We start from the raw sequence: 20,048 nt of genomic DNA, 5'->3' as shown, positions 1-20,048 counted from the left end.
AGAGTCGCCACTGGCATGATGGGACGACAGGCCTCCTTCCTATCGATAAGATTCTATTAATATGTGGAGATCTTTCCAGCAAAATAAGTCTTTCAACATAATATTAAATGTTTTGCCTCATGGAGGTCAGTATTATCCTTCCCAAGTGACTGTTGCATTCCCTTTAATTACTTTAAGTCTTCCCCACAGCACAGTAGTAATGACCTCCAACTGTCCAAATCCATGCTAATCTCATTCAACAACAAGGTGTAATTTATTTCAGAAAGTTCCAGCAATCCCAGGGTGATTACGACGTCAAAAAATTGCATGCTTTCCACGAGAAAAAAATAGATCTCGCAGGGAGAGTTAGAAAGAAAGCTGGGATAAATCCATCGGCATTTAGTAATTGGGGTTCAAATGTGTTTGTTTTTTTTAAAATTTGAATTGCAATTGTACAGTTTTAGATGATGCATTGTTTAATATCGAGCGCAGATTTATAACCATGTATTAAACAACGTGTGGCTCCGTTTTAAGATCGAAATGAGCTTGAGGCCACAGTGCCAAATAGCTGTATATGAGCACAATCCAAGGTCACTTCAAGTTTAATTCTGAAATAAAAACAGAAAATACTGGATAAACTCCAGCATCGTCTGTGCAGAGAGAAACCGAATTAGCGTTTTGAGTCCATATGATCCTTTGAGTTTGATTCTGTTGGGTGAGGGTAGTTTATTAATTGGACAGTAGAGGCGAATATTAAGATCCGGATCAGAAATAAGCAGTCCGTAACAAATGCAACTATTCAACTTCCACCCTAACCGTTAAACAATTGCCGTTCTTTCCACTTGTTTTTTATATTTTAACGTGCAATTGTCACCCTCAACACATACATATAAAATGTTTGCTCATGGACAGTCAGAGGATGCGGGCGGCACGGTGACGCAGTAGTGGAGTTTGCACATTCTCCCCGTGTCTGCGTGGTTCTCACCCCCACAACCCAAAGATGTGCAGGCTAGGTGAATTGGCCACGCTAAATTGCCCCTTAATTGGAAAATAATTATTGGGTACTCTAAATATATATTTTTAAATGGACAGCCAGAGGGTGCAGTGTTGCAAGAGCTATGATATAACGGTGAGCTAAAGATCTCCACTGAACAGATCTGGAATCAAAATTGTGAGGAGGTACTTTGGCCTCTATTAAATCACCCCTTAACTTTCTCTGCTCTAAGAAGGTGGATTTAATGATTTTGTGGGATATTTTCGATGATTAATCCAATCACTTAAAGGAAGGGGCAGAGTCGTGAAAAACACAAACTATCAGGTTCGCTGCCCTGCAGCACTGACAACACAGTCTGTTCACCGTTACCTATTTATTTTAAATTTAGAGTACCCAATTCATTTTTTCCAATGGAGGGGCAATTGAGGGGCACCTACCCTGCCCATCTTTGGGTTGTGGGGGCGAAACCCACGCAAAACACGGGGAGAATGTGCAAACTCCACACGGACAGTAACCCAGAGCCGGGATCGAACCTGGGACCTCGGCGCCGTGAGGCAGCAGTGCTAACGACTGCACCACCATGCTGCCTGCCTGTTGCCTACTTCTTTCACCTTTAAAGTTTCAGCTCTGCTTCCTCTCTGTCTGAGGCCCCATTTCCACCCAGCAGATCTGTTATGTTAGATCAGTGATGCGCCTTCAGTGTTAATGGGTTCTGTATGTTCGTAAGCAGCAATGAGATCAATGATGTACTATTTACCCAGACCAGGGGCGAAATTCTCCGTTATCGGCGCAAAGTCCGCCGATCGGCGCAAAGAACGGCGCAAATCCGACCTGCGTCACGCCGCAGAAATCGTCGCGAAGTCTCCGGCCCGAAATGGGCTAGCAGCGACGTGACGGGATCCGCGCTTGCTAACGTGGTTCACGCCGTGCAGCGTCATACACGCCGCACGGCGTGACGGCTCATAAGGACGCACTGCTCCCCCCCACCCGACCGGAACACCCGACCGGTACACCCGACCAGATGGCCGGCCGCCGCTCGGCCCCGAGGTTCCAGTCACGGGATGTGGAGGCGCTCCTGGACGCGGTGGAGCAGAGGAGGGAGGCCCTGTACCCCGGGCATGGCCGCAGAGTTGCCCCACGCCACAGCCGGCGTCTGTGGAGGGAGGTGGCAGAGGCCGTCACCGCTGTGTCCCTGACACCACGGACAGGCACCCAGTGCCACAAGAAGGTGAACGACCTTGTCAGAGCAGGCAGGGTGAGCCTCCCCCCCCCCGTCCGATATCCATATCCCCCATCCCCCCATATCCCCCCTCCCCCATATTCCCCCCTTCCCCCATATCTCCCCCTCCCCCATATCCCCCCTCCCCCATATCCCCCTTCCACATATCCCCCCTCCCCTATATCCCCCCTCCCCCATATCCCCTCTCCCCCATATCCCCCCTCCCCATATCCCCACTCCCCATATCCCCCCTCCCCCATATTCCCCCTCTCCAATATCCCAATATCCCCCTCCCCCATATCCCCCATCCCCCATATCCCCCCTCCTCTATATCCCCCCTTTCCCCCATATCCCCCCTCCCCCATATCCCCCTCCCCCATAACCCCCCTCCCCATATCCCCCCTCCCCCATATCCCCCCTCCCCCATATCCCCCTCCCCCATATCCCCCCTCCCCCATATCCCCCCTCCCCCATATCACCCCTCTCCCATATCCCCCATATCCCCCCCTCCCCATATCCCCCCTCCCCCATATCCCCCCTCCCCATATCCCCCCTCCCCCATATCCCCCCTCCCCCATATCCCCCTCCCCCATATCCCCCCTTCCCCATATCCCCCCTCCCCCATATCCCCCCTCTCCCATATCCCCATATCCCCAAGTGAATCCAGCCCTAACCTTAACCTCTGCAATACACGCGCAACCGATGGCGTGCATTCATATACCTGCCTAACACTGTTGCCTTTTACCCCTGCCACCAGCACCCCCCCCCCTGCCCCGGCCACAGGAGAAGCGCGCACACAACACCAGGGAACATGTGAGGACTGGAGGAGGCCCCGCTGATGAGAGGCCATTGACCGAACACGAGGAAAGGGCCCTGGAACTGGCTGGCGGACCTGAGGACCGGGAGGTTGCTGATGCAGAGGTCGGGGGCGTACTAGCAAGTGAGCCACCGACAGCCCGTCCCCATATCCCACCTCCCTATATCCCCCCTCCCCCATATCACCTGATCACTGCCTGCGTGTCTAACCATGCATGCTTCATTGTGTATCGCAGGACCAAACGTCCAGGCACCCATCCCCGCAGATGCAGACCGCCCGCAGGATGCCCCTCGGAGGCCACGGGAGACGGAGAGACCCGGACCCTCCGGCATGCGACGCCCGCAGGATGCCCCTCGCACACCACGGGAGACGGAGAGACCCGGACCCTCCGGTATGCGACGCCCGCAGGATGCCCCTCGCACACCACGGGAGACGGAGAGACCCGGACCCTCCGGTATGCGACGCCCGCAGGATGTCCCTTGGAGACCACGGGAGACGGAGAGACCTGGAGCAACAGGGAGACGACTCCCCCGTCACGTGCGGGTGCGACGACGCAGCCGTGTGCCACCCAGCGACGAGAGGGGCAGCCACAGGCCCCCGTCACAGCCGAGCCAGGACACCACTACCCAGGACACCACTACCCAGGACACCACTACCCAGGACACCACTACCCAGGACACCCCTACCCGGGACACCCCTACCCGGGACAGCACTACCCAGGAAGACGAAATACCGGACAGTGACACAGAGTGGATGGGTGGAGACGAACCCCACCCCAAAGTGCCATGGACTCAGAGTGGGACGAAGAGCACGACACAACGCCACTGCTGTCACCAACACCCTCCACCATCGCAGAAACACTCACCTCGGTTGGGCACTTTAGTGATGAGGCGTCTGGTACACTCACTGGTGCGCACAACACAGCCGTCCCGGTACAGCAGGTGGAGGTAGGAGCAGCAGAGGGGCCGGGCGGTCGGAGGGCAGCCCAGCCCAAGCGAACATCTGCCGCCCGGATGGATCCCGGGTTCCTGGAGTTACCACACCCACCCATAGATCCGATGCAACCACCGACCCGGAGACGAGCGAAGAGGGTGACGGCCGGCTTGCGGAGGAGTCCACCTGCGTCCAGCAGCTGGGAGTGGTGCCGGTCATACGTGCCACCCAGGCCGACACCGCACGGGTGGCGTCCGCGGTGGAGGCAATGGGTGCGACGGTGTCAGACATGGGGAACGGTTTGCGAGGCCTGGGGCTTTCCGTGCAGGCGGCGTCTGTGGCCCAGGACATGGCTGCCCTCTCACAGGAGGCCATGAGCCAGTGCCAGCGCCAGATGGCAGAGGCGCTCAACGCCATGGCCCAGTCTCAGCAGGCCATGGATACCAGTCTCAGCAGGTCATAGCCCAGTCTCAGCAGGCCATAGCCCAGTCTCAGCAGGCCATGGCCCAGTCTCAGCAGGCCATAGCTGAGGGCATCGGCGCCATTGGCCATGTGCGAGCCGGCGTCGCACAGTCACAGACAGGGTATGCCAATCCCCTGGGCTCCATGGCTGCAAACCTGCAGACCCCTGTCGAGACCAGCACGGGCCTCCAGGACTGGCAGCGCCAGATGTCGGGGGAGCGTCGGATGGCCAGTCCGTTCGCATCCCCCACCCATGTAGAGGCCTGGGGCCATCGGGCACCCCGAGGGAGGAGGAGGTGCTGTGGTCCGTCCCGGGTCCCCCTGTAGGGGAGGTCCCGGAACACCGCGACACCTCGGACTCCCCCCCCTTCCGTCCCAGGTGCATCGGGTGGGCAACGGGCAGGACAGGCTGGCAGCTCGCCATCCCAGTCGCCCGGGCCGCAGCCTGGCCCATCTAGGCCAGGACGCCCCAGGAAACGGCCGCCAAAGGGATCCCGTGTCAGAGGGCAGGAATCACAGGAGTCCACCTCCAGTTCTGTTGTACCATCTGGGGAACCACGTAGACGTAGTCAAAGGGCCCGTAAGGCCAAACAATTAGACACTCAGTAAGTTTGCACGGGTGCAGGGCACAGATGAGTTTTAGGGGCTAGGGCACGTGCATGAACTCCTTTGGTTATTAAAGTCAATGTTACACCTACAGAAGCTGCCTTCAGCACGCCAAAGCACCTCTCTATCACTCCCCTTGTCGCTACATGGGCATCATTGTAGCGGTTCTCCACCTCATTGCGTGGCCTCTGTATAGGCGTCATCAGCCACGATCGCAATGGGTAGCCCCTGTCGCCCAGCAACCAGCCCCTCAGCCGGGGATGGCGTCCCTCGTACATGCCGGTGATGGATGACCGCGACAACACGTATGAGTCGTGTACACTGCCCGGGTAATGGGCGCAGACGTGCAGGATCATCATGCGGTGGTCGCAGACCACCTGTATGTTCATAGAATAGGTTCCCTTCTATTGGTGAACACAGCCCTGTTATCTGTAGGTGGCCGCACGGCGACGTGCATCCCATCAATCGCGCCGTGGACCATGGGGAACCCGGCAACGGCAGAGAAGCCCACGGCCCGGGCATCTTGGCTGGCCCGGTCCACAGGTAAGCGGATGTAGCGGTGCGCCATGGCATATAGGGCGTCTGTCACTGCCCGGATGCACCGGTGCACCGATGTCTGCGATATGCCGGATAGGTCCCCACTTGGTGCCTGGAATGACCCCGTTGCATAAAAGTTCAGGGCCACCGTAACCTTGACGGACACGGGGAGAGGGTGTCCCCCGCCAGTGCCACGCGGTGACAGGTGTGCCAGCAGGTGGCAGATGTGTGCCACGGTTTCCCGCCTCATCCGGAGTCTCCTCCTGCATTCCCGGTCCGTGAGGTCCTGGTATGACAGCCGGGGCCGGTACACACGGGGCACCCTCGGGTGCCTCCGTTGCCGTGGGGCCGTGACGTCCTCCTCCCCCTCCTCATCCTGTCGGTCAGGTGTCCCTCCAGCCTCGGCGGCTGCCGCCTGCCCCTCTGCGGCAGCCTGCGCCGCCTCGCTGGCACGCTCCTCCTCCTCATCCAGGGCAACATAGACATTAGCGGCTGCCGCCACGGCGGCCAACATCGCTGGATGATCGGAAAACATGACGGCCTGGTTGGGGGGGGGGGGGGGGAAACGACGACATGTCATCATTGCCCATACCCCCTCCTCCCCCCCAGCCAGGTGGCATAGACCGTATGGGTCCAACTGTTGGAGGCTGGCACCTGGCCAGGTGGACCAACTCACTTGCCCTCGCACCCCCCCTCCCTGGCACGGGCCCCCCATCCTCCTCCCCGGCACGGGCCCCCCATCCCCCTCCCCGGCACGGGGCCCCCATCCTCCTCCCCGGCACGCCCCCCCCCCCATCCCTCTCCCTGGCACGGACCCCATCCTCCTCCCCGGTGCGGCCCCCCCTCCATCCTCCTCCCCGGCACGGCCCCCCCCCATCCCCCTCCCCGGCACGGGCCCCCTATCCTCCTCCCCGGCACGGACCCCATCCTCCTCCCTGGCACGGACCCCCTCTCCTCCTCCCTGGCACGGGCCCCCCCTCCTCCTCCCCGGCACAGACCCCCCCTCCTCCTCCCTGGCACGGGCCCCCCATCCTCCTCCCCGGCACGGGCCCCCCATCCTCCTCCCCGGCACAGACCCCCCCTCCTCCTCCCTGGCACGGGCCCCCCATCCTCCTCCCCGGCACGGGCCCCCCATCCTCCTCCCCGGCACGGGCCCCCCATCCTCCTCCCCGGCACGGACCCCCCATCCCCCACCCCGGCACTGACCCCCCTCCCGGCACTCCCCCGGAGCCCAGCCCACTCTAACCACCCTCCCCCGCCGCACACACACACACACAACCCGAGACACACCTCTCCCCACACATTCAGACTGCGGCCACGCCATCGCGTGCCCGGCGGCCAACCCCCCAGGCTGTCACTCACCTCCACGCTGGTCGGCGTGAACCTGGAGCACAGGTTGACGCCGATTAAAAGGAGGTTTGATTTACGTCGACGTGACCCGTCATTACGTCGACGGGACTTCGGCCCATCCGGACGGGAGAATATCGGCAGGCCCAAAATCGGCTGCCTTGCACGCACCCGTGCCATTCTCCGACGTCTGCGGCGCCATTAACACCCCGCCGACTTTTCTCCCTTCGGAGACTTCGGCAACTGGCGGGGCCGGGATTCACGGCGGCGAACGGCCATTCTCCGACCCACTGGGGGGTCGGAGAATGACACCCCAGGTTCTTTACAGCTCAGGAGGCCTTCTGTATCACTGGATTTGGAAAACATCTTTATCATTGTGGCCTCCGCTCAATTTCTCTGCACCGTGCAATTTATTTTGCGATATTGCAGAGGTATTTCGGAGATGGGAGAGAATGGAATGTTCATCCCAAATCTCTCATTACAAATAAGAAACAATTTCAAATCATCCCTTCAATTGATTGTCTTCAAAATATCAAGATTTGTTGATACCTTGGTTAGTTCCTCTACATTAACTGCAGTTTCTGGGATTTTTTTATTATCCTCTAATGTGAAGACAGACAAAATAGTGGTTCAGTGCCTCCGCCATCTCTGCGTTCCTCATTAGTACCTCACCAATATTGTCGTCTAAAGGGCCAACATTTACCTTAGCTATTCTCTTCCTCTTTGTATACTTATAGAAACAGTATCAGTGTTTATGTTTTCTGTTAGTTTCCTTTTGTAGTTCATATTGGCTCTTTTGATTTTAGTTTTAGAAGCCTTTTCCTGAACCTTAAAGTTCTCCCAATCCTCCAGTTCACCACTCGCGTTTGCGGTGTGGTATGCCCTAGTTTTTTGCCTTTATGTCCTCCGGGTTCAATCCCGGCCTCGGGTCACTGTCTGTGCGGAGTCTGCACGTTCTCCCCGTGTCTGCGTGGGTTTCCACTGGGTGCTCCAGCTTCCTCCCACAGTCCAAAGATGTGCAGGTCAGGTGGATTGGCCATGATAAGTTGACCCTTTGTGTCCAACGGTTACGGGGTTAAAGGGATAGGGCAGGGGAGTGGGCTTTGGTAGGGTCAGTGCAAACTCTATGGGCCAAATGGCCTCCTTCTGCACTGTAGGGTTTCTAAGAGATTGGTAGGTATTTGTGAGGTAAATGTATCAAGAGATGTGGAGCAATGGCAGGGAAATGCAGAACATGCCCGAATAGAATGGCAGAACAGGCCTTGAGGAGTTGAATGGCCTGTTGCTGCTTTGGGAACATAGGCCGTTGGAGCCTGTTCCATCCATCAACAAGATCTGATTGTATCTGATCTGATTGTAACCTCGTACTCTCATATTCCTGTGCAGCGCCTTAACCACGGACTCCCTTGTTGATCAAAACCATGTGACAATGTGCAAAAGGCTGAACGTTCTCCTCCTCGCACAAACACAATCAACACTTTAAATGTCTGGTATTTGTGACTGCTCAATCCTCGCTCTGTCTATGTTGAATTTGTTCAGCAATCCCCATTAGCAGAGGGAAAGTGGCAAATCTAGAGAATTTGATCTCCAGGACCATTTGTCTGGGCTGAATTCAACTCCCATAGTGAAGCAAGAGCAATTTTCAACGTTTTTTGCATAGATTTAGCGGAAAAATGCACACTTATGTTCGGCCCAGCTTTCTCAAGTATGATTGTGTTTAAGCTCCTCCCTACTTCAGATTAAATCGGCACAGGATCTATTCAGGGGAGTTCCCAAGGCAAGGCCATATTTAAAGAAAAAATCAATATGAATTTATCGTGTAGCTGTCAGTTCATATCTATAGTGCTTACTGATTCAGACTGACAGTAACTCTCCTGATAGCTTCCTTGGCTGATTGTTCTTCCCCATAACCATTTGGCCAGGGTGGATTGGGAGCAGAAGCTTTTAGGTAAATCTGTGACGGAACAGCGGGACGCATTCATGAAGGAAACAGAGAGAGTGGAGGGCCAACGTGTGCCAATAAACAAAAAAGATGGGACCAACAAATCAAAACAGCAGAAGCCTTAGAAGGGTATAGAATAGGCAAGAGGGAACTTAAAAAAAAGGAAATTAGGAGAGCAAAAAGGAGACATGAAAGGATACTGGCAGATAAAATAAAGGAAAAGCTAAAACGAAAGAGAAAATGCTGGAAAATCTCAGCAAGTCTGGCAGCATCTGTAGGGAGACAAAGGAGCTCACGTTTCGAGTCCGATGACTCTTCGTCAAAACTAACGGACAGAGAAAGCGGGAAATATTTATACTGTGGAGTGGGAATGAAAGATGAGTCGTAGCCACAGAAACCCAGGGAAACCGGGTGCTAATGGCCACAGAAACCCAGGGGAAAGAGCGCTAATGGCAGTCCCCAGAGAGAACAAAAGATGTGAAAGGTCAAACAGCAGAGAAACTAACATCAGAGGATGAACTGTAGATGTGGGGGCAGGGGAAAGGGGAAGCAAGGAGGAGAAAGGTGAAGGAAAGGTGGGTAAGATTGCGGGGGGGGGGGGGAATTAAATGTATATTAAGAAAGAAAGGAATGGTAAAAGACAGTTAAAATGAAATAGAAACTTCAGATGATCAGCTCTACCCCACCTCGACCCATTTGTTTTCATTTCATTTTAACTGTCTTTTACCATTTCTTTCTTAATATACATTTAATTCCTCCCCCCCCCTCCCATCTTATCCACCTTTCCTTCACCTTTCTCCTCCTTGCTTCCCCCTTCCCCTCCCCCCACATCTACAGTTCATCCTCTGATGTTAGTTTCTCTGCTGTTTGACATTTCACATCTTTTGTTCTCTCTGGGGACTGCCATCAGCACTCTTTCCCCTGGGTTTCTGTGGCCATTAGCACCCGGTTTCGCTGGGTTTCTGTGGCTATGACTCATCTTTCATTCCCACTCCACAGTATAAATATCTCCCACTTTCTCTGTCTGTTAGCTTTGACAAAGAGTCACCGGACTCGAAACGTCGGCTCTTTTCTCTCCCTATAGATGCTGCCAGGCTTGCTGAGATTTTCCAGCATTTTCTCTTTCGTTTCAGATTCCAACATCCGCAGTAATTTGCTTTTATCCAAAGGAAAAGCTAAAGTTGTTTTACAAGTACATTAAGAGTAAAAGGATAATTGGGAAATGGGTAGGGCCCATTAAGTATCACTGTGGTAATTTGTGTGTGGAGCCAGAGGACTTAGATAGGGTTCTAAATTAATACTTTGTGTTGGTGTTTCATTTTGATGTGTGCACCAATTTTAATTACTATTTATTTTATTAAACCCTATACATAAAGAACTACATTCAAGAAGCGCTTCAATAGCCACTTGGATGAAACACTTGATTATTTAACTGGATAATCTTATAACTTAAATTCCTCCATCCCATCATTGTTGACTCTGCCTTCAGTTGTGTCGACCCTGAGTTCTTCTCCACCTCTCGATCTCTCTCTGTGCAGAATTCTCCCATGACCCCGTTGATGGGTTCAATGGCGGGCGGGGGAGAATTCAGAAGGAATCCAAAAATCGTTTTTTTTCCCCTGGTGTGAATACCCTGCCGAATCTTCCCTGGTCCCCTCCATAGCGGATCCGTAAACCTGCTGGGGGCCAGCCTGGGGCCCGTTGATGGGATGCAGATGAATACCTGACCGGAATCTTCCTCCAACGCCAGATTCTCTGCGATGCCAGTGGGAAAACACGCCTTCCAGAACCAGTCTGGAACATTGTGACGTGTGAAATTCAGGACACACCTGAACAATGCCAGCGGGCGGTCTCTGGAGTTCTGAGTGGAGGCTGCCAGCGACCCTCGATCAGGAACACCACAGCAGTGAGTGGGGGAGGGAGCATCCACAGGTGGATCTTCTAGGTCCAGTGTCCTCGAGGAGGCCCGGCTTTCAGCCGCAGAATGTCCCTGGAGATCCATCTTCTTTTTCAGGGGGCCCGTCACCTTTCTTCAAAGGTGGGTCAGTGATGTTGGGCGCCTCTTCAATATGGCACCAGATATGATGGCAGGACCCATGCCTGCTCTGCCATGGAATATGGTGCAAACCTCTCCCGGGTGAATAATTAATTAGGTCAGGGCCAGCCTCTGCAGCAGGAAACACTCCTCATCTCCCCCCCCGCCCCCCCCCCCCAGCCCCCCCCCCCCCCCCCCCCCCCCCCGCCCCCCCGTGTCACTGGATTTAGTCCTGGTAGGAGGAGAATTCCACCTCATTTACCCTGCCCAATTGACCCAATAGTCCTACTATATAATACGCAGTTTGGTGTCAAATTTTTATCTGATTGCATTTGCGTGAAGTGATTTGGGGGACATTGCTATTTCGAAGATGCTATATAAATGCAAAATGCTGTTGCGCCACTTTCACGAATGATCAGTGATTGAACCAGAGACGGGGCGGGATTCTCCGTTGCCCGACGGCAATATCGTAATCAGCGATCGGGCGGAGAATCGATTCTGTCGCCCAAATCGGGCCCGGCAGCAGTTTGACGCCGGTCAGCCTGCCTCTGCCCCTTGGAAATGGGGTAATCTCGTTACGCGCCGTGCGCGGTTGCAACGACGAGCGTCATCAGCCGGCCCTCCCGCAATGCTCCGTCCCCGATGTGCTGAGTTCCCAACCGCGCATGTGCGGTCTCAGTGGTCGGGAACCCGTCGTGGCGGCTGCGGACTGTGTGCAGCGCCCCCAACCTTGTCGGGGAGGCTTCCCCAAGGGCTGGGGTGACTGGTGGGGTGTGGCTGGGGCTGGCCTGTGAGGTCGTGGCTAGCGGGTAGGGTCCGCGCACGGTCAGCGCCATGTACACGGCGCGACCGCTGCAGGTCGTCAGCTGTGCACATGCGTGGCCTGGGACCATTCTCCGACCATTTTCAGCATGGAGCCATAAGTTTCACCCGGTGCGACTGCTAGCCCCTTACCCGTCCCGGAATCGGTGAGGGATCGGCGCCAATATTTTCAGCGCAAACCTCCTGCGAATTCTCCGTTCAAGCTGGCACTTCGCTGCTGAAACAGAGAATCCAGCCCCATGTTAACATTTGAGATTGGGTGATGCGGGTGGCTGATGGAACGGGGAGTATGGAGACAGAGCAGGAACCTGGAATTATCACTGCTCATCCCGAGAGTAATCACCAACACAGGCTAGCCGGGCCCAATGGAATTTCCATGTTGCGTGTTCGACACCCCTCACATAGAGGAATTCAGCCATACAGGGTTCTACTCTCTGCTCAATGTCTCTCTATTTGACTAGATGACAAAAATTGCACCAAGGTTATTAAAAAAAGACTCAGTGATTGACTCTGGGACATTCCTCCAAAGCTCCTAGCAACACAGGCTCAGAATCCTGAATGCTCCTCATTCTCTGGATAATTCTATTCCATCAGTGGGGACAACACACTCCATTGTATTTCAAATTTAAACACAGATCTGTGAGAATCCTAACAACGTGGATAATGTACGTTTAATGTAGCTCGATATTACACAGGAACTGAACAAAAACTATTGTAGTTTGGCTCAAGGATAAGGGATATTTTTGTCCTTTTTCCTTCCTTTTACCTGTCTGGGTGCCTGGCAGGGAAGTGCAGCACTGCTAAAGAGTGACTTTAGCTGGGCCCTGTTATCACAGCACTGCTGCAGGCCCGGGATGTGCCCCATGCAGTGTTTACTCAGTCAGTCAGCTCTTAACACACATGCTTCCCTTTGGCATTTCCCCTCTGCCACCTCTCCAGTGGCTCCTCCTCTTTGCCCCCCCTCCCCACCCCACCCCCACCCTGGAGACAAGGGGCTCGATCGCTGACAGCCCCGTAACAGAGACGAGAGACAGCATGGGGGCAATTCACCGCAAAAATAAATCCTTCATGCACAACAGCCCAAACTGAGGTCAAGAGGGAGACTGTCACCACCTGAATAGCTTAAATGCTACCTAAAGGCAGTTTCAGAGCTTGAACTCCTCCAGCTACACACGGAAAGCACCGTCAGTTCCGACCACCTCACTGGGCAGTGCGCAAAGGGAAACATGAAAAGCGTCAAGAAGCAAATAACTCACAGAGCAAAAACTGCTCGGTATCTGTGAGGGCCAATTTTATTTCCACTGTCAACTCCAACAGACACAACAAAGCACTCCAAAATAAGAGTGGTACAACAGGCTTCCTGCCAAGGGACAAAAGTTAGCATTTTCTTATCTGCGCTCCCCCCCCCCCCCCCCCCCCCCCCCCCCCCGGGCTCCTCTGGCCTGACACAAATCCAAAACATGACTGACACTCATTGAGCAATCTCGACTTCAGTCACACAGTCCCATTTCCTACTTCCCCCCAGCGACATTCCCGAACAATCAAACTGCATCATTGTTTAGGGTTCTTTCCACTCCTATGGTCTGATACCACACAGTGAGCCTTCCATTGACTCTCTCAGGGTAAGAGAACAATTCAACCATTTGGCACAAAGAAGGAAGTTGAGAAGGTGGGCCTGCAATATCTTCTGGGTGTAACGTCTCTGTAATCGCAACAGCAATAACTTGTCTTTGTGGAAGTTCTTTAATGTTGTAAAATGTCCCAAGGCATCTTTAAGGAGCGCTCGCAAACAAAATTTGACATCCAGCCACACGAGACGATACAACTAAACTCCTGGTCAAAGAGGTGGGTCTTAAGGGGTGTCTTAAAGGAGAAAAGAATGGCAGCACAGTGGTGCAGCGGTTAGCACTGCTGCCTCACGGCACCGAGGTCCCAGGTTCGATCCCGGCTCTGGGTCACTGTCCGTGTGGAGTTTGCATATTCGCCCCGTCTCTGCGTGGGTCTCACCCCCACAACCCAAAGATGTACAGGGTAGGTGGATTGGCCGCGCTAAATTGCCTCCTAACTGGAAAAAATGAATTGTGTACTCTAAATTTTAATAATAATAATAGGGGGCAGGATTGGCTGAGACATGATGCCCATGTAGTAGAATGATCCAGTGACATTCATAGTCTATAGTCCAATTTGAATACCGGTGGGGCCCCTGCAGGGCTCCCGATATCTATGCAATGCTGCCCAGGCAAGGAGTGACCCTACTGAGTGAGACGAGACGGCAAGAGGCAAGGGAGAAATGAAAAAAACTGATGTGCAATTAATTCGCCATCAGCCTGGTTTGTCTCTCGCCGGCCTGTTTTAATGAGGTTCGTTCCAATCCCCGGAGACAGGGACAAACTGCTTTGCCTCAAATTAGGTCAGGGCTGCCAATCTAATCCCTGCTCATTGATGCTGATGGCCAATTAGCAGCTGTTCTTTTTCCCTGCAGCAAAGTTTGACTCTGCACCTTTGGTTGCACCCAATGTTCGAACATCTGTGGTGTCCAATGCTGCCAACAGAAGGACTGGGGTTCTTTTCTCTAGAAAAGAGAAAGCGGAGGGTGACCTGATCTGATAGAGGTCTTTAAGTTCATGAGAGGGTTCAGTAGGGTGGACGGACAGGAGGTGCTTTCACTCATGGGACAGACTAAAACTCAAAATCATAAATACATGATAGTCACTAATCAATCCCAGAAGGAAATCAGGAAGAACTTTTAATTAGTGAGTGGTTAGAACATGAAGCTCGCTACCACGGGCAGTGGTCGAGGCAAATAGTAAAGATGTTTTTAAGGAGAAACGAGATGTACACACAAGAAAGGGTAGAAGTTTATTCTGATAGGCTCAGAAGGAGAAGAGTAGCAGGAGGCTCACTGGAGTTGATGGGCTGAATGGCCTGTTTCTATGCTGCAAATTCTAAGTAGCAAATGAATTGGGGTCAGAGGAAGGGGGTCACGGAAGACAAGCTCCAATTCAACAGCAAGGACATTTTTCTGTGGAGAATCATAGGGAGTGTCAAGCTTTGAGGGTACCCTTTCCACTTTTCCGCTCCCTGTAGGAAATCTCACCAACCAGCACTAATCCTAACAGACAGAACATCAGCGGCTGGCCAAGGATGATTTACCAATGGCGACAAGAGCAGGTCAGAGGCTGGGAATCCTGCGGTAAGTAACTCACCTCCTGACTCCCCAAAGCCTGTCCACGATCTACACGGCACAAGTCAGGCATGTGATGGAATACTCTCCACTTGCCTGTATGAATGCAGCTCCAGCAACATTCAAGAAGCTCGACACCATCAAGGTCAAAGCAATCCGCTTGATTGGTACCCCTAACATAACTTTAAACATTTACTCTCTCAACCACTGGCACATAGTGACAGCAGTGTTACCATCTACGAGATACTCTTTAGCAACTCATCAAGGCTCCTTCAACAGCACCTTCCAAACCCACATGCTCTACCACCTAGAAGCACAAGGGCAGCAGATACATGGGGGGGGGGGACACCACCTCCTGCATACCGTCCTCCAAGTCACTCACCATCTTGATTTGGAACAATGTCACCGTTCCTGCACTGTCGCTGGATCAAGATCCTGGAACTCCCTCCTAACAGCACAGTGGGTGTACCTACGCCACATGGACTGCAGCATTTCACCACCACCTTCTCAAAGGCAATTCGCGATGGGCAATAAATGCTGACCTAGCCAGTGACACCTACATCGTGTGATGGAGAAAAATAAAATCTGTGCTCAGAACAGGCGATAGAAAGCAAAGACAGAAAGCTTATCCCATCCAGCTCCTCACTTTCTTAAGCCTTTGTCTGCCACTGAGCTTCAGTTTGGAGCTGACCCACATCCCTACCAGTCACAGCTATTGCAATACATCATATATCACACCATCGCAGTAATAAAGAGCCCATTGCTGCGTGCTCTCATAACAATTAGGCTGATTGTACTGACAGCTGCTGTCAGCGTCTAACAGACAGAAAACTAGACCCAGATTTGAAGAATCTGACCATGCAGATTCCATTGCTTTTTTTCCACGATTCGTTTGTTGCCCTTAAGGTGTACGAACGATCCCATACCTCAGCAACATGGACCTTTATTCCCATATTCCATTCATAGACATTCTTACTTTGTTCTTACTCTGTGTCCTGACTCACGATTGCAATATCCTGGCCTGGATTCTCCGAGCCTGCGCCGGGTCGGAGAATCGGCGGTGACGCGAGAAATTCCCGCCACGCCGCTCCGACGCCTGGACTTGATTCTCCGGCGACCGGAGAATCGCCAGCGATCGCGCCCACAGCGTGGCGCCGGTCGGGGGCTGTTGAAAACGGCCCCCGCGGCGATTCTCCGTGGTCGACCCGCCGAGTTCTGCTGAGTCCCGCCGGCGTGGCTCCAACCTGGTACCACCCAGCGGGAGCTCGGACCTGCGGCTGCAGTGGCCATCCTAGTGGAGGGGGGGTGGGGGAATCAGACTCCAGAGGGGGTCTTCACGGCGTCAAGGCCCGCGATCGGGGGCTACCGATCGTTGGGCGCCCGCGATCTGGAGGGGGCCTACCACCTTCCGCGCGGGCCCGCTGTAGGGTTCCGCCATGTTGCTCGGCGCCGGCGTGGAAACGGCCACCAAGTGCATGCGCAGGCGCGGAGACGGCCGTCGCGTACATGCGCGGACCCACGTCGGCAGTGCAGGGCTGCCATTCGGCACTGGCGTAGCGCTCCGGCAGCGTGCTGGCCTCCTGAGGGCCACTGAATCACTGGGCCAGGAAGCCCGTTGACGCCGGCATGCACCACTTCGGTGTCTGTGCCGGAGTCAACACTTGGCCGGGATTTCGGAGAAGCCCGGCCCCTGTGTTTGAAGACTGCGCTATTTTGCTCCAGAACTTTAATCACGCAGGGCCACAAACCTAATTACAGGTTTTAACAAAATGCCTGCAGGCAAACATTATCCCCATATATGCTCTCGTCACTCAGCATTGAAACATAGAAGCTAGGAGCAGGAGTAGGCCATTCGGCCCTTTGAGTCTGCTCCCCCTTTCATTCTGATCATTGCTAATCATCCAACTCAGTAACCTGTTCCCACTTTCCCCCCATATCCTTTGGTTCCTTTAGCCCAAGAGCTACACTTTACTCCTTCTTGAAAACATGCAGGGGTGAATTCGCTCCCAGGGTCTACCCGGCTCCAACGCGATCCCGCAAGATGTTGTGATGGAAATCCCACCAATGTGGCGGGATCGCTTTTTGGCTAATCTGCATATTTGAGCGAGGCAGTAAGCCTGACTCTCATGAGTAGATTCCCGAGGTACCTGAGGCTTTGGGATTCAATCTATCACCAACTGATTTAAATTGAACGTGAGCTCAGGAGAGCTGTCGAGGAGCAAAATCAAAACTGATTTTTCACCTCGGATATCTGAAGAGATGTAACGGCAGGGTGATGTGATTTGTATGGCGAGCTGTTCCATCCCCCTTCTCTAAAACCGTGTCCCATGCATTGTAACCTAGATAATGTGCTGGAGCTGGAATATATATGCAGCTGTGACGCACATCTGGGAATTATCTGTGCTGCAGCTACTGTCTCACACGTACTGAATTTCACTTGTGAACTTGATCTGTCACTGCTCCTGTCTGGTGTAACCCCCGGACCCCGATCCACCACTTCCTCGTCAGTGAAACAGAGTAGGCACTGCCGCAACAATGAGGCTGAGAAAAAGCACTCAGAGATCCAAAACATCATTGCACAGCTGAATTCATCACAATGACTGAAATCTTAACCCTTGGGTGCTTGGTGTTTCATAGAATTAATTCCGCCCTTGAATGTCGGGTGAGTGGAAGGAATTAGCCGCACGTTCACTCAGTTTTAGCGTTTAATTTTAGCACATTACTTTTTGGGGGCTTTTGCTGTGCACAGTGGCTAGCACTGTTGCTTTACCAGGGTCCCGGGTTCGATTCCCGGCTTGGGTCACTTTCTGTGCGGAGTCTGCACGTTCTCCCCGTGTCTGCTTGGGTTTCCGCCGGGTGCTCCAGTTTCCCTCCACAAGTCCCGAAAGACGTGCTTGTTAGCTAACATGGACATTCTAAATTCTATCTGTGTACCTGAACAGGCGCCAGAATGTGGCGACTAGGGGCTTTTCACAGTAACTTAATTGCAGAGTTAATGTAAGCCTACTTGTGACGCTAACGATCGGCCACTGGGCCGGGATATTCCACTCGCCGTCTTTTCGGGCTGGTTTGTTGACCGGAGTGGAATATCTCGTGAGAGGCCCAAATCCCAGGCACTGTCTCCTGAACTGACACTGCCTCCTTGCACTGCCCCCCCACCCCGGCACGGCCCTACACTGCCCAGGCAGCACTGCCTAGGGAGCTGTGCCAGGGGTGTATTGCATGGGGGGGGATGCTTCCATTCTAACTTTGGGGTACCATGTTTAGAGGCTGCCCCGATCTTTAAAAAACTAAGTTGGCGGCAGCGGGGCTCAATCAGAGCCCACCCCGGCAGTATGACATCATGGGGCCTGACCCTTGATGCTTCTTTGTAAGTTTAGAGTACTCAATTATATTTTTTCCAATTAAGAGGCAATTCAGCGTGGCCAATCCACCTAACCTGCACATCTTTTGGGCTGTGGGGGTGAAACCCACGCAGACACGGGGAGAATGCGCAAACTCCACACGGACGGTGACCAGGGCCGGGATTCGAACCCGGGTCCACAGTCCCAGTGCTAACCACTGCGCCACCGTGCACCCCCCCCCCCCTCATGCTTTTAAAAACGACGTTCTGAGCAAAACGGCGTAGAAAGCCACAGCTGGTGCCGGCAGTTTCAACGTCGCTTTTCCCAACTACTGCCAAGCCTCCGCCTGAAAAAGGAAAAACTCCCGTTTTTCCGACATTACAACAGTGACTACATTGAACAGGAAAAGACAGGGTCGATAAAGATAAACTACTTCCTGGGGGGGAGGGGGAGGGGTGGGAGTTTGGAGATTCTAAAACTAGGGGGCATAGTCTGAAAGTTAGGGCCAGACCGATCAAGAGAGATGTTGGGAAGAACTTCTTCACTCAACGGGAGGTAGAGGTTTGGAACTCTCTCCCACACAGCAGTTGAAGCTAAAACACTGGTTAATTTTAAATCTGAGATGGATAGATTTTTGTTAAGCTAGGGTAATAGCAGGGGCTGGTTTAGCACAGTGGGCTAAACAGTTGGCTTGTAATGCAGAACAATGCCAGCAGCGCGGGTTCAATTCCCATACCGGCCTCCCCGAACAGGCACCGGAATGTGGCGACTAGGGGCTTTCCACAGTAACTTCATTGAAGCCTACTTGTGACAATAAGCGATTATTATTATTATTATTATTAAGTAATATGGGCCAAAGAGGTTAGGCCACAGGTTAGCCATGATCTTATTGAATGGTGGGACATGCTCCAGGGGCTGAATGGCCTACTTCTGTTCCTAATTCAAATGGTTCTTCATTGTCCATGACACATCCTGAGGCCTTGCGTGACTCTGTATAAATTGCTTTTTTTTTTAAATTTAGGGTACCCAATTCTTTTTTTCCAATTAAGGGGCAATTCTGCGTGGCCAATTCACCTACCCTGCACATCTTTGGGTTGTGAGGGTGAAACCCACGCAGACACGGGGAGAATGTGCAAACTCCACACGGACAGTGACCCAGAGCCGGGATCGAACCTGGGACCTCGGTGCCGTGAGGCAGCAGTGCTAACCACTGCGCCACCGTTCTGCCCGCATAAATTGCTTTTGAAGCGGAGGAAAGATCAACACATGAGGGAGAAAGGTATCGGATCAGATAAAAGACGGTGGGAGGATGAGGCCTTTTAGTTGGGTATACACATGACAGAGACCCATTGGGCAGAATGGCCAGTTTCAGAGCAAATTCAAAACTTTCTTTCTTTTTAGTCAACACTTTGAATATGGTATCATCCACGGGCATGGGCTACCTGATGGCAGCGTAGACTACCAGACTACCTTTGGCATTTTCAAATAAATGCTCAGGACCAGGATTATTGTCAGGCCTGACATTTGGGTATTTTATGGTCCTTCCTCCCTGCCCGTGTGACTCAGATTCTTTACACAATGGAGTCTCCGTGTGACAGCGGCATTGACCATAAGTAAAGGACACACAATGTTTCGAAGGGTTTTACAACCAATGGGCCACTTTTGAAGTGTGGTCACTGTTGTGACGTATTTGTGAAGAGCGAGATCCCACAAACATAGTGTGGTAGTACCAGGTATTGCGGTACCTAAGAGGCTGATGACCATTGGTTAGACCCAGGAGTCTACCATTGGCTGTTGTACGTAGCTCCGCCCTGACAGGCGGAGTAT

General features: G+C 53.2%; 1 protein-coding gene across 2 annotated transcripts in view; it reads right to left on the bottom strand.

The window, feature by feature from the left end:
- coro2ba (coronin, actin binding protein, 2Ba) overlaps positions 1 to 20,048 on the bottom strand; it is a 241,835-nt gene that overhangs the window by 201,852 nt on the left and 19,935 nt on the right. The window contains exon 1 of one of the 2 annotated variants that reach the window (XM_072470478.1): positions 15,260 to 15,416. The exons of the other annotated variant lie outside the window; for it this stretch is intronic. Coding sequence (XP_072326579.1) covers positions 15,260 to 15,262 — 3 coding nt within the window. The 5' untranslated portion in view covers positions 15,263 to 15,416. Of the gene's footprint in view, positions 1 to 15,259; positions 15,417 to 20,048 lie in introns of those variants that run through there. 2 annotated transcript variants of the gene reach the window in all.

This window comes from Scyliorhinus torazame, chromosome 12 (assembly GCF_047496885.1).
Source record: "Scyliorhinus torazame isolate Kashiwa2021f chromosome 12, sScyTor2.1, whole genome shotgun sequence".
NCBI classification, from domain to species: Eukaryota; Metazoa; Chordata; class Chondrichthyes; order Carcharhiniformes; family Scyliorhinidae; genus Scyliorhinus; species Scyliorhinus torazame.
This window is presented reverse-complemented; position numbering and strand designations above follow the sequence as displayed.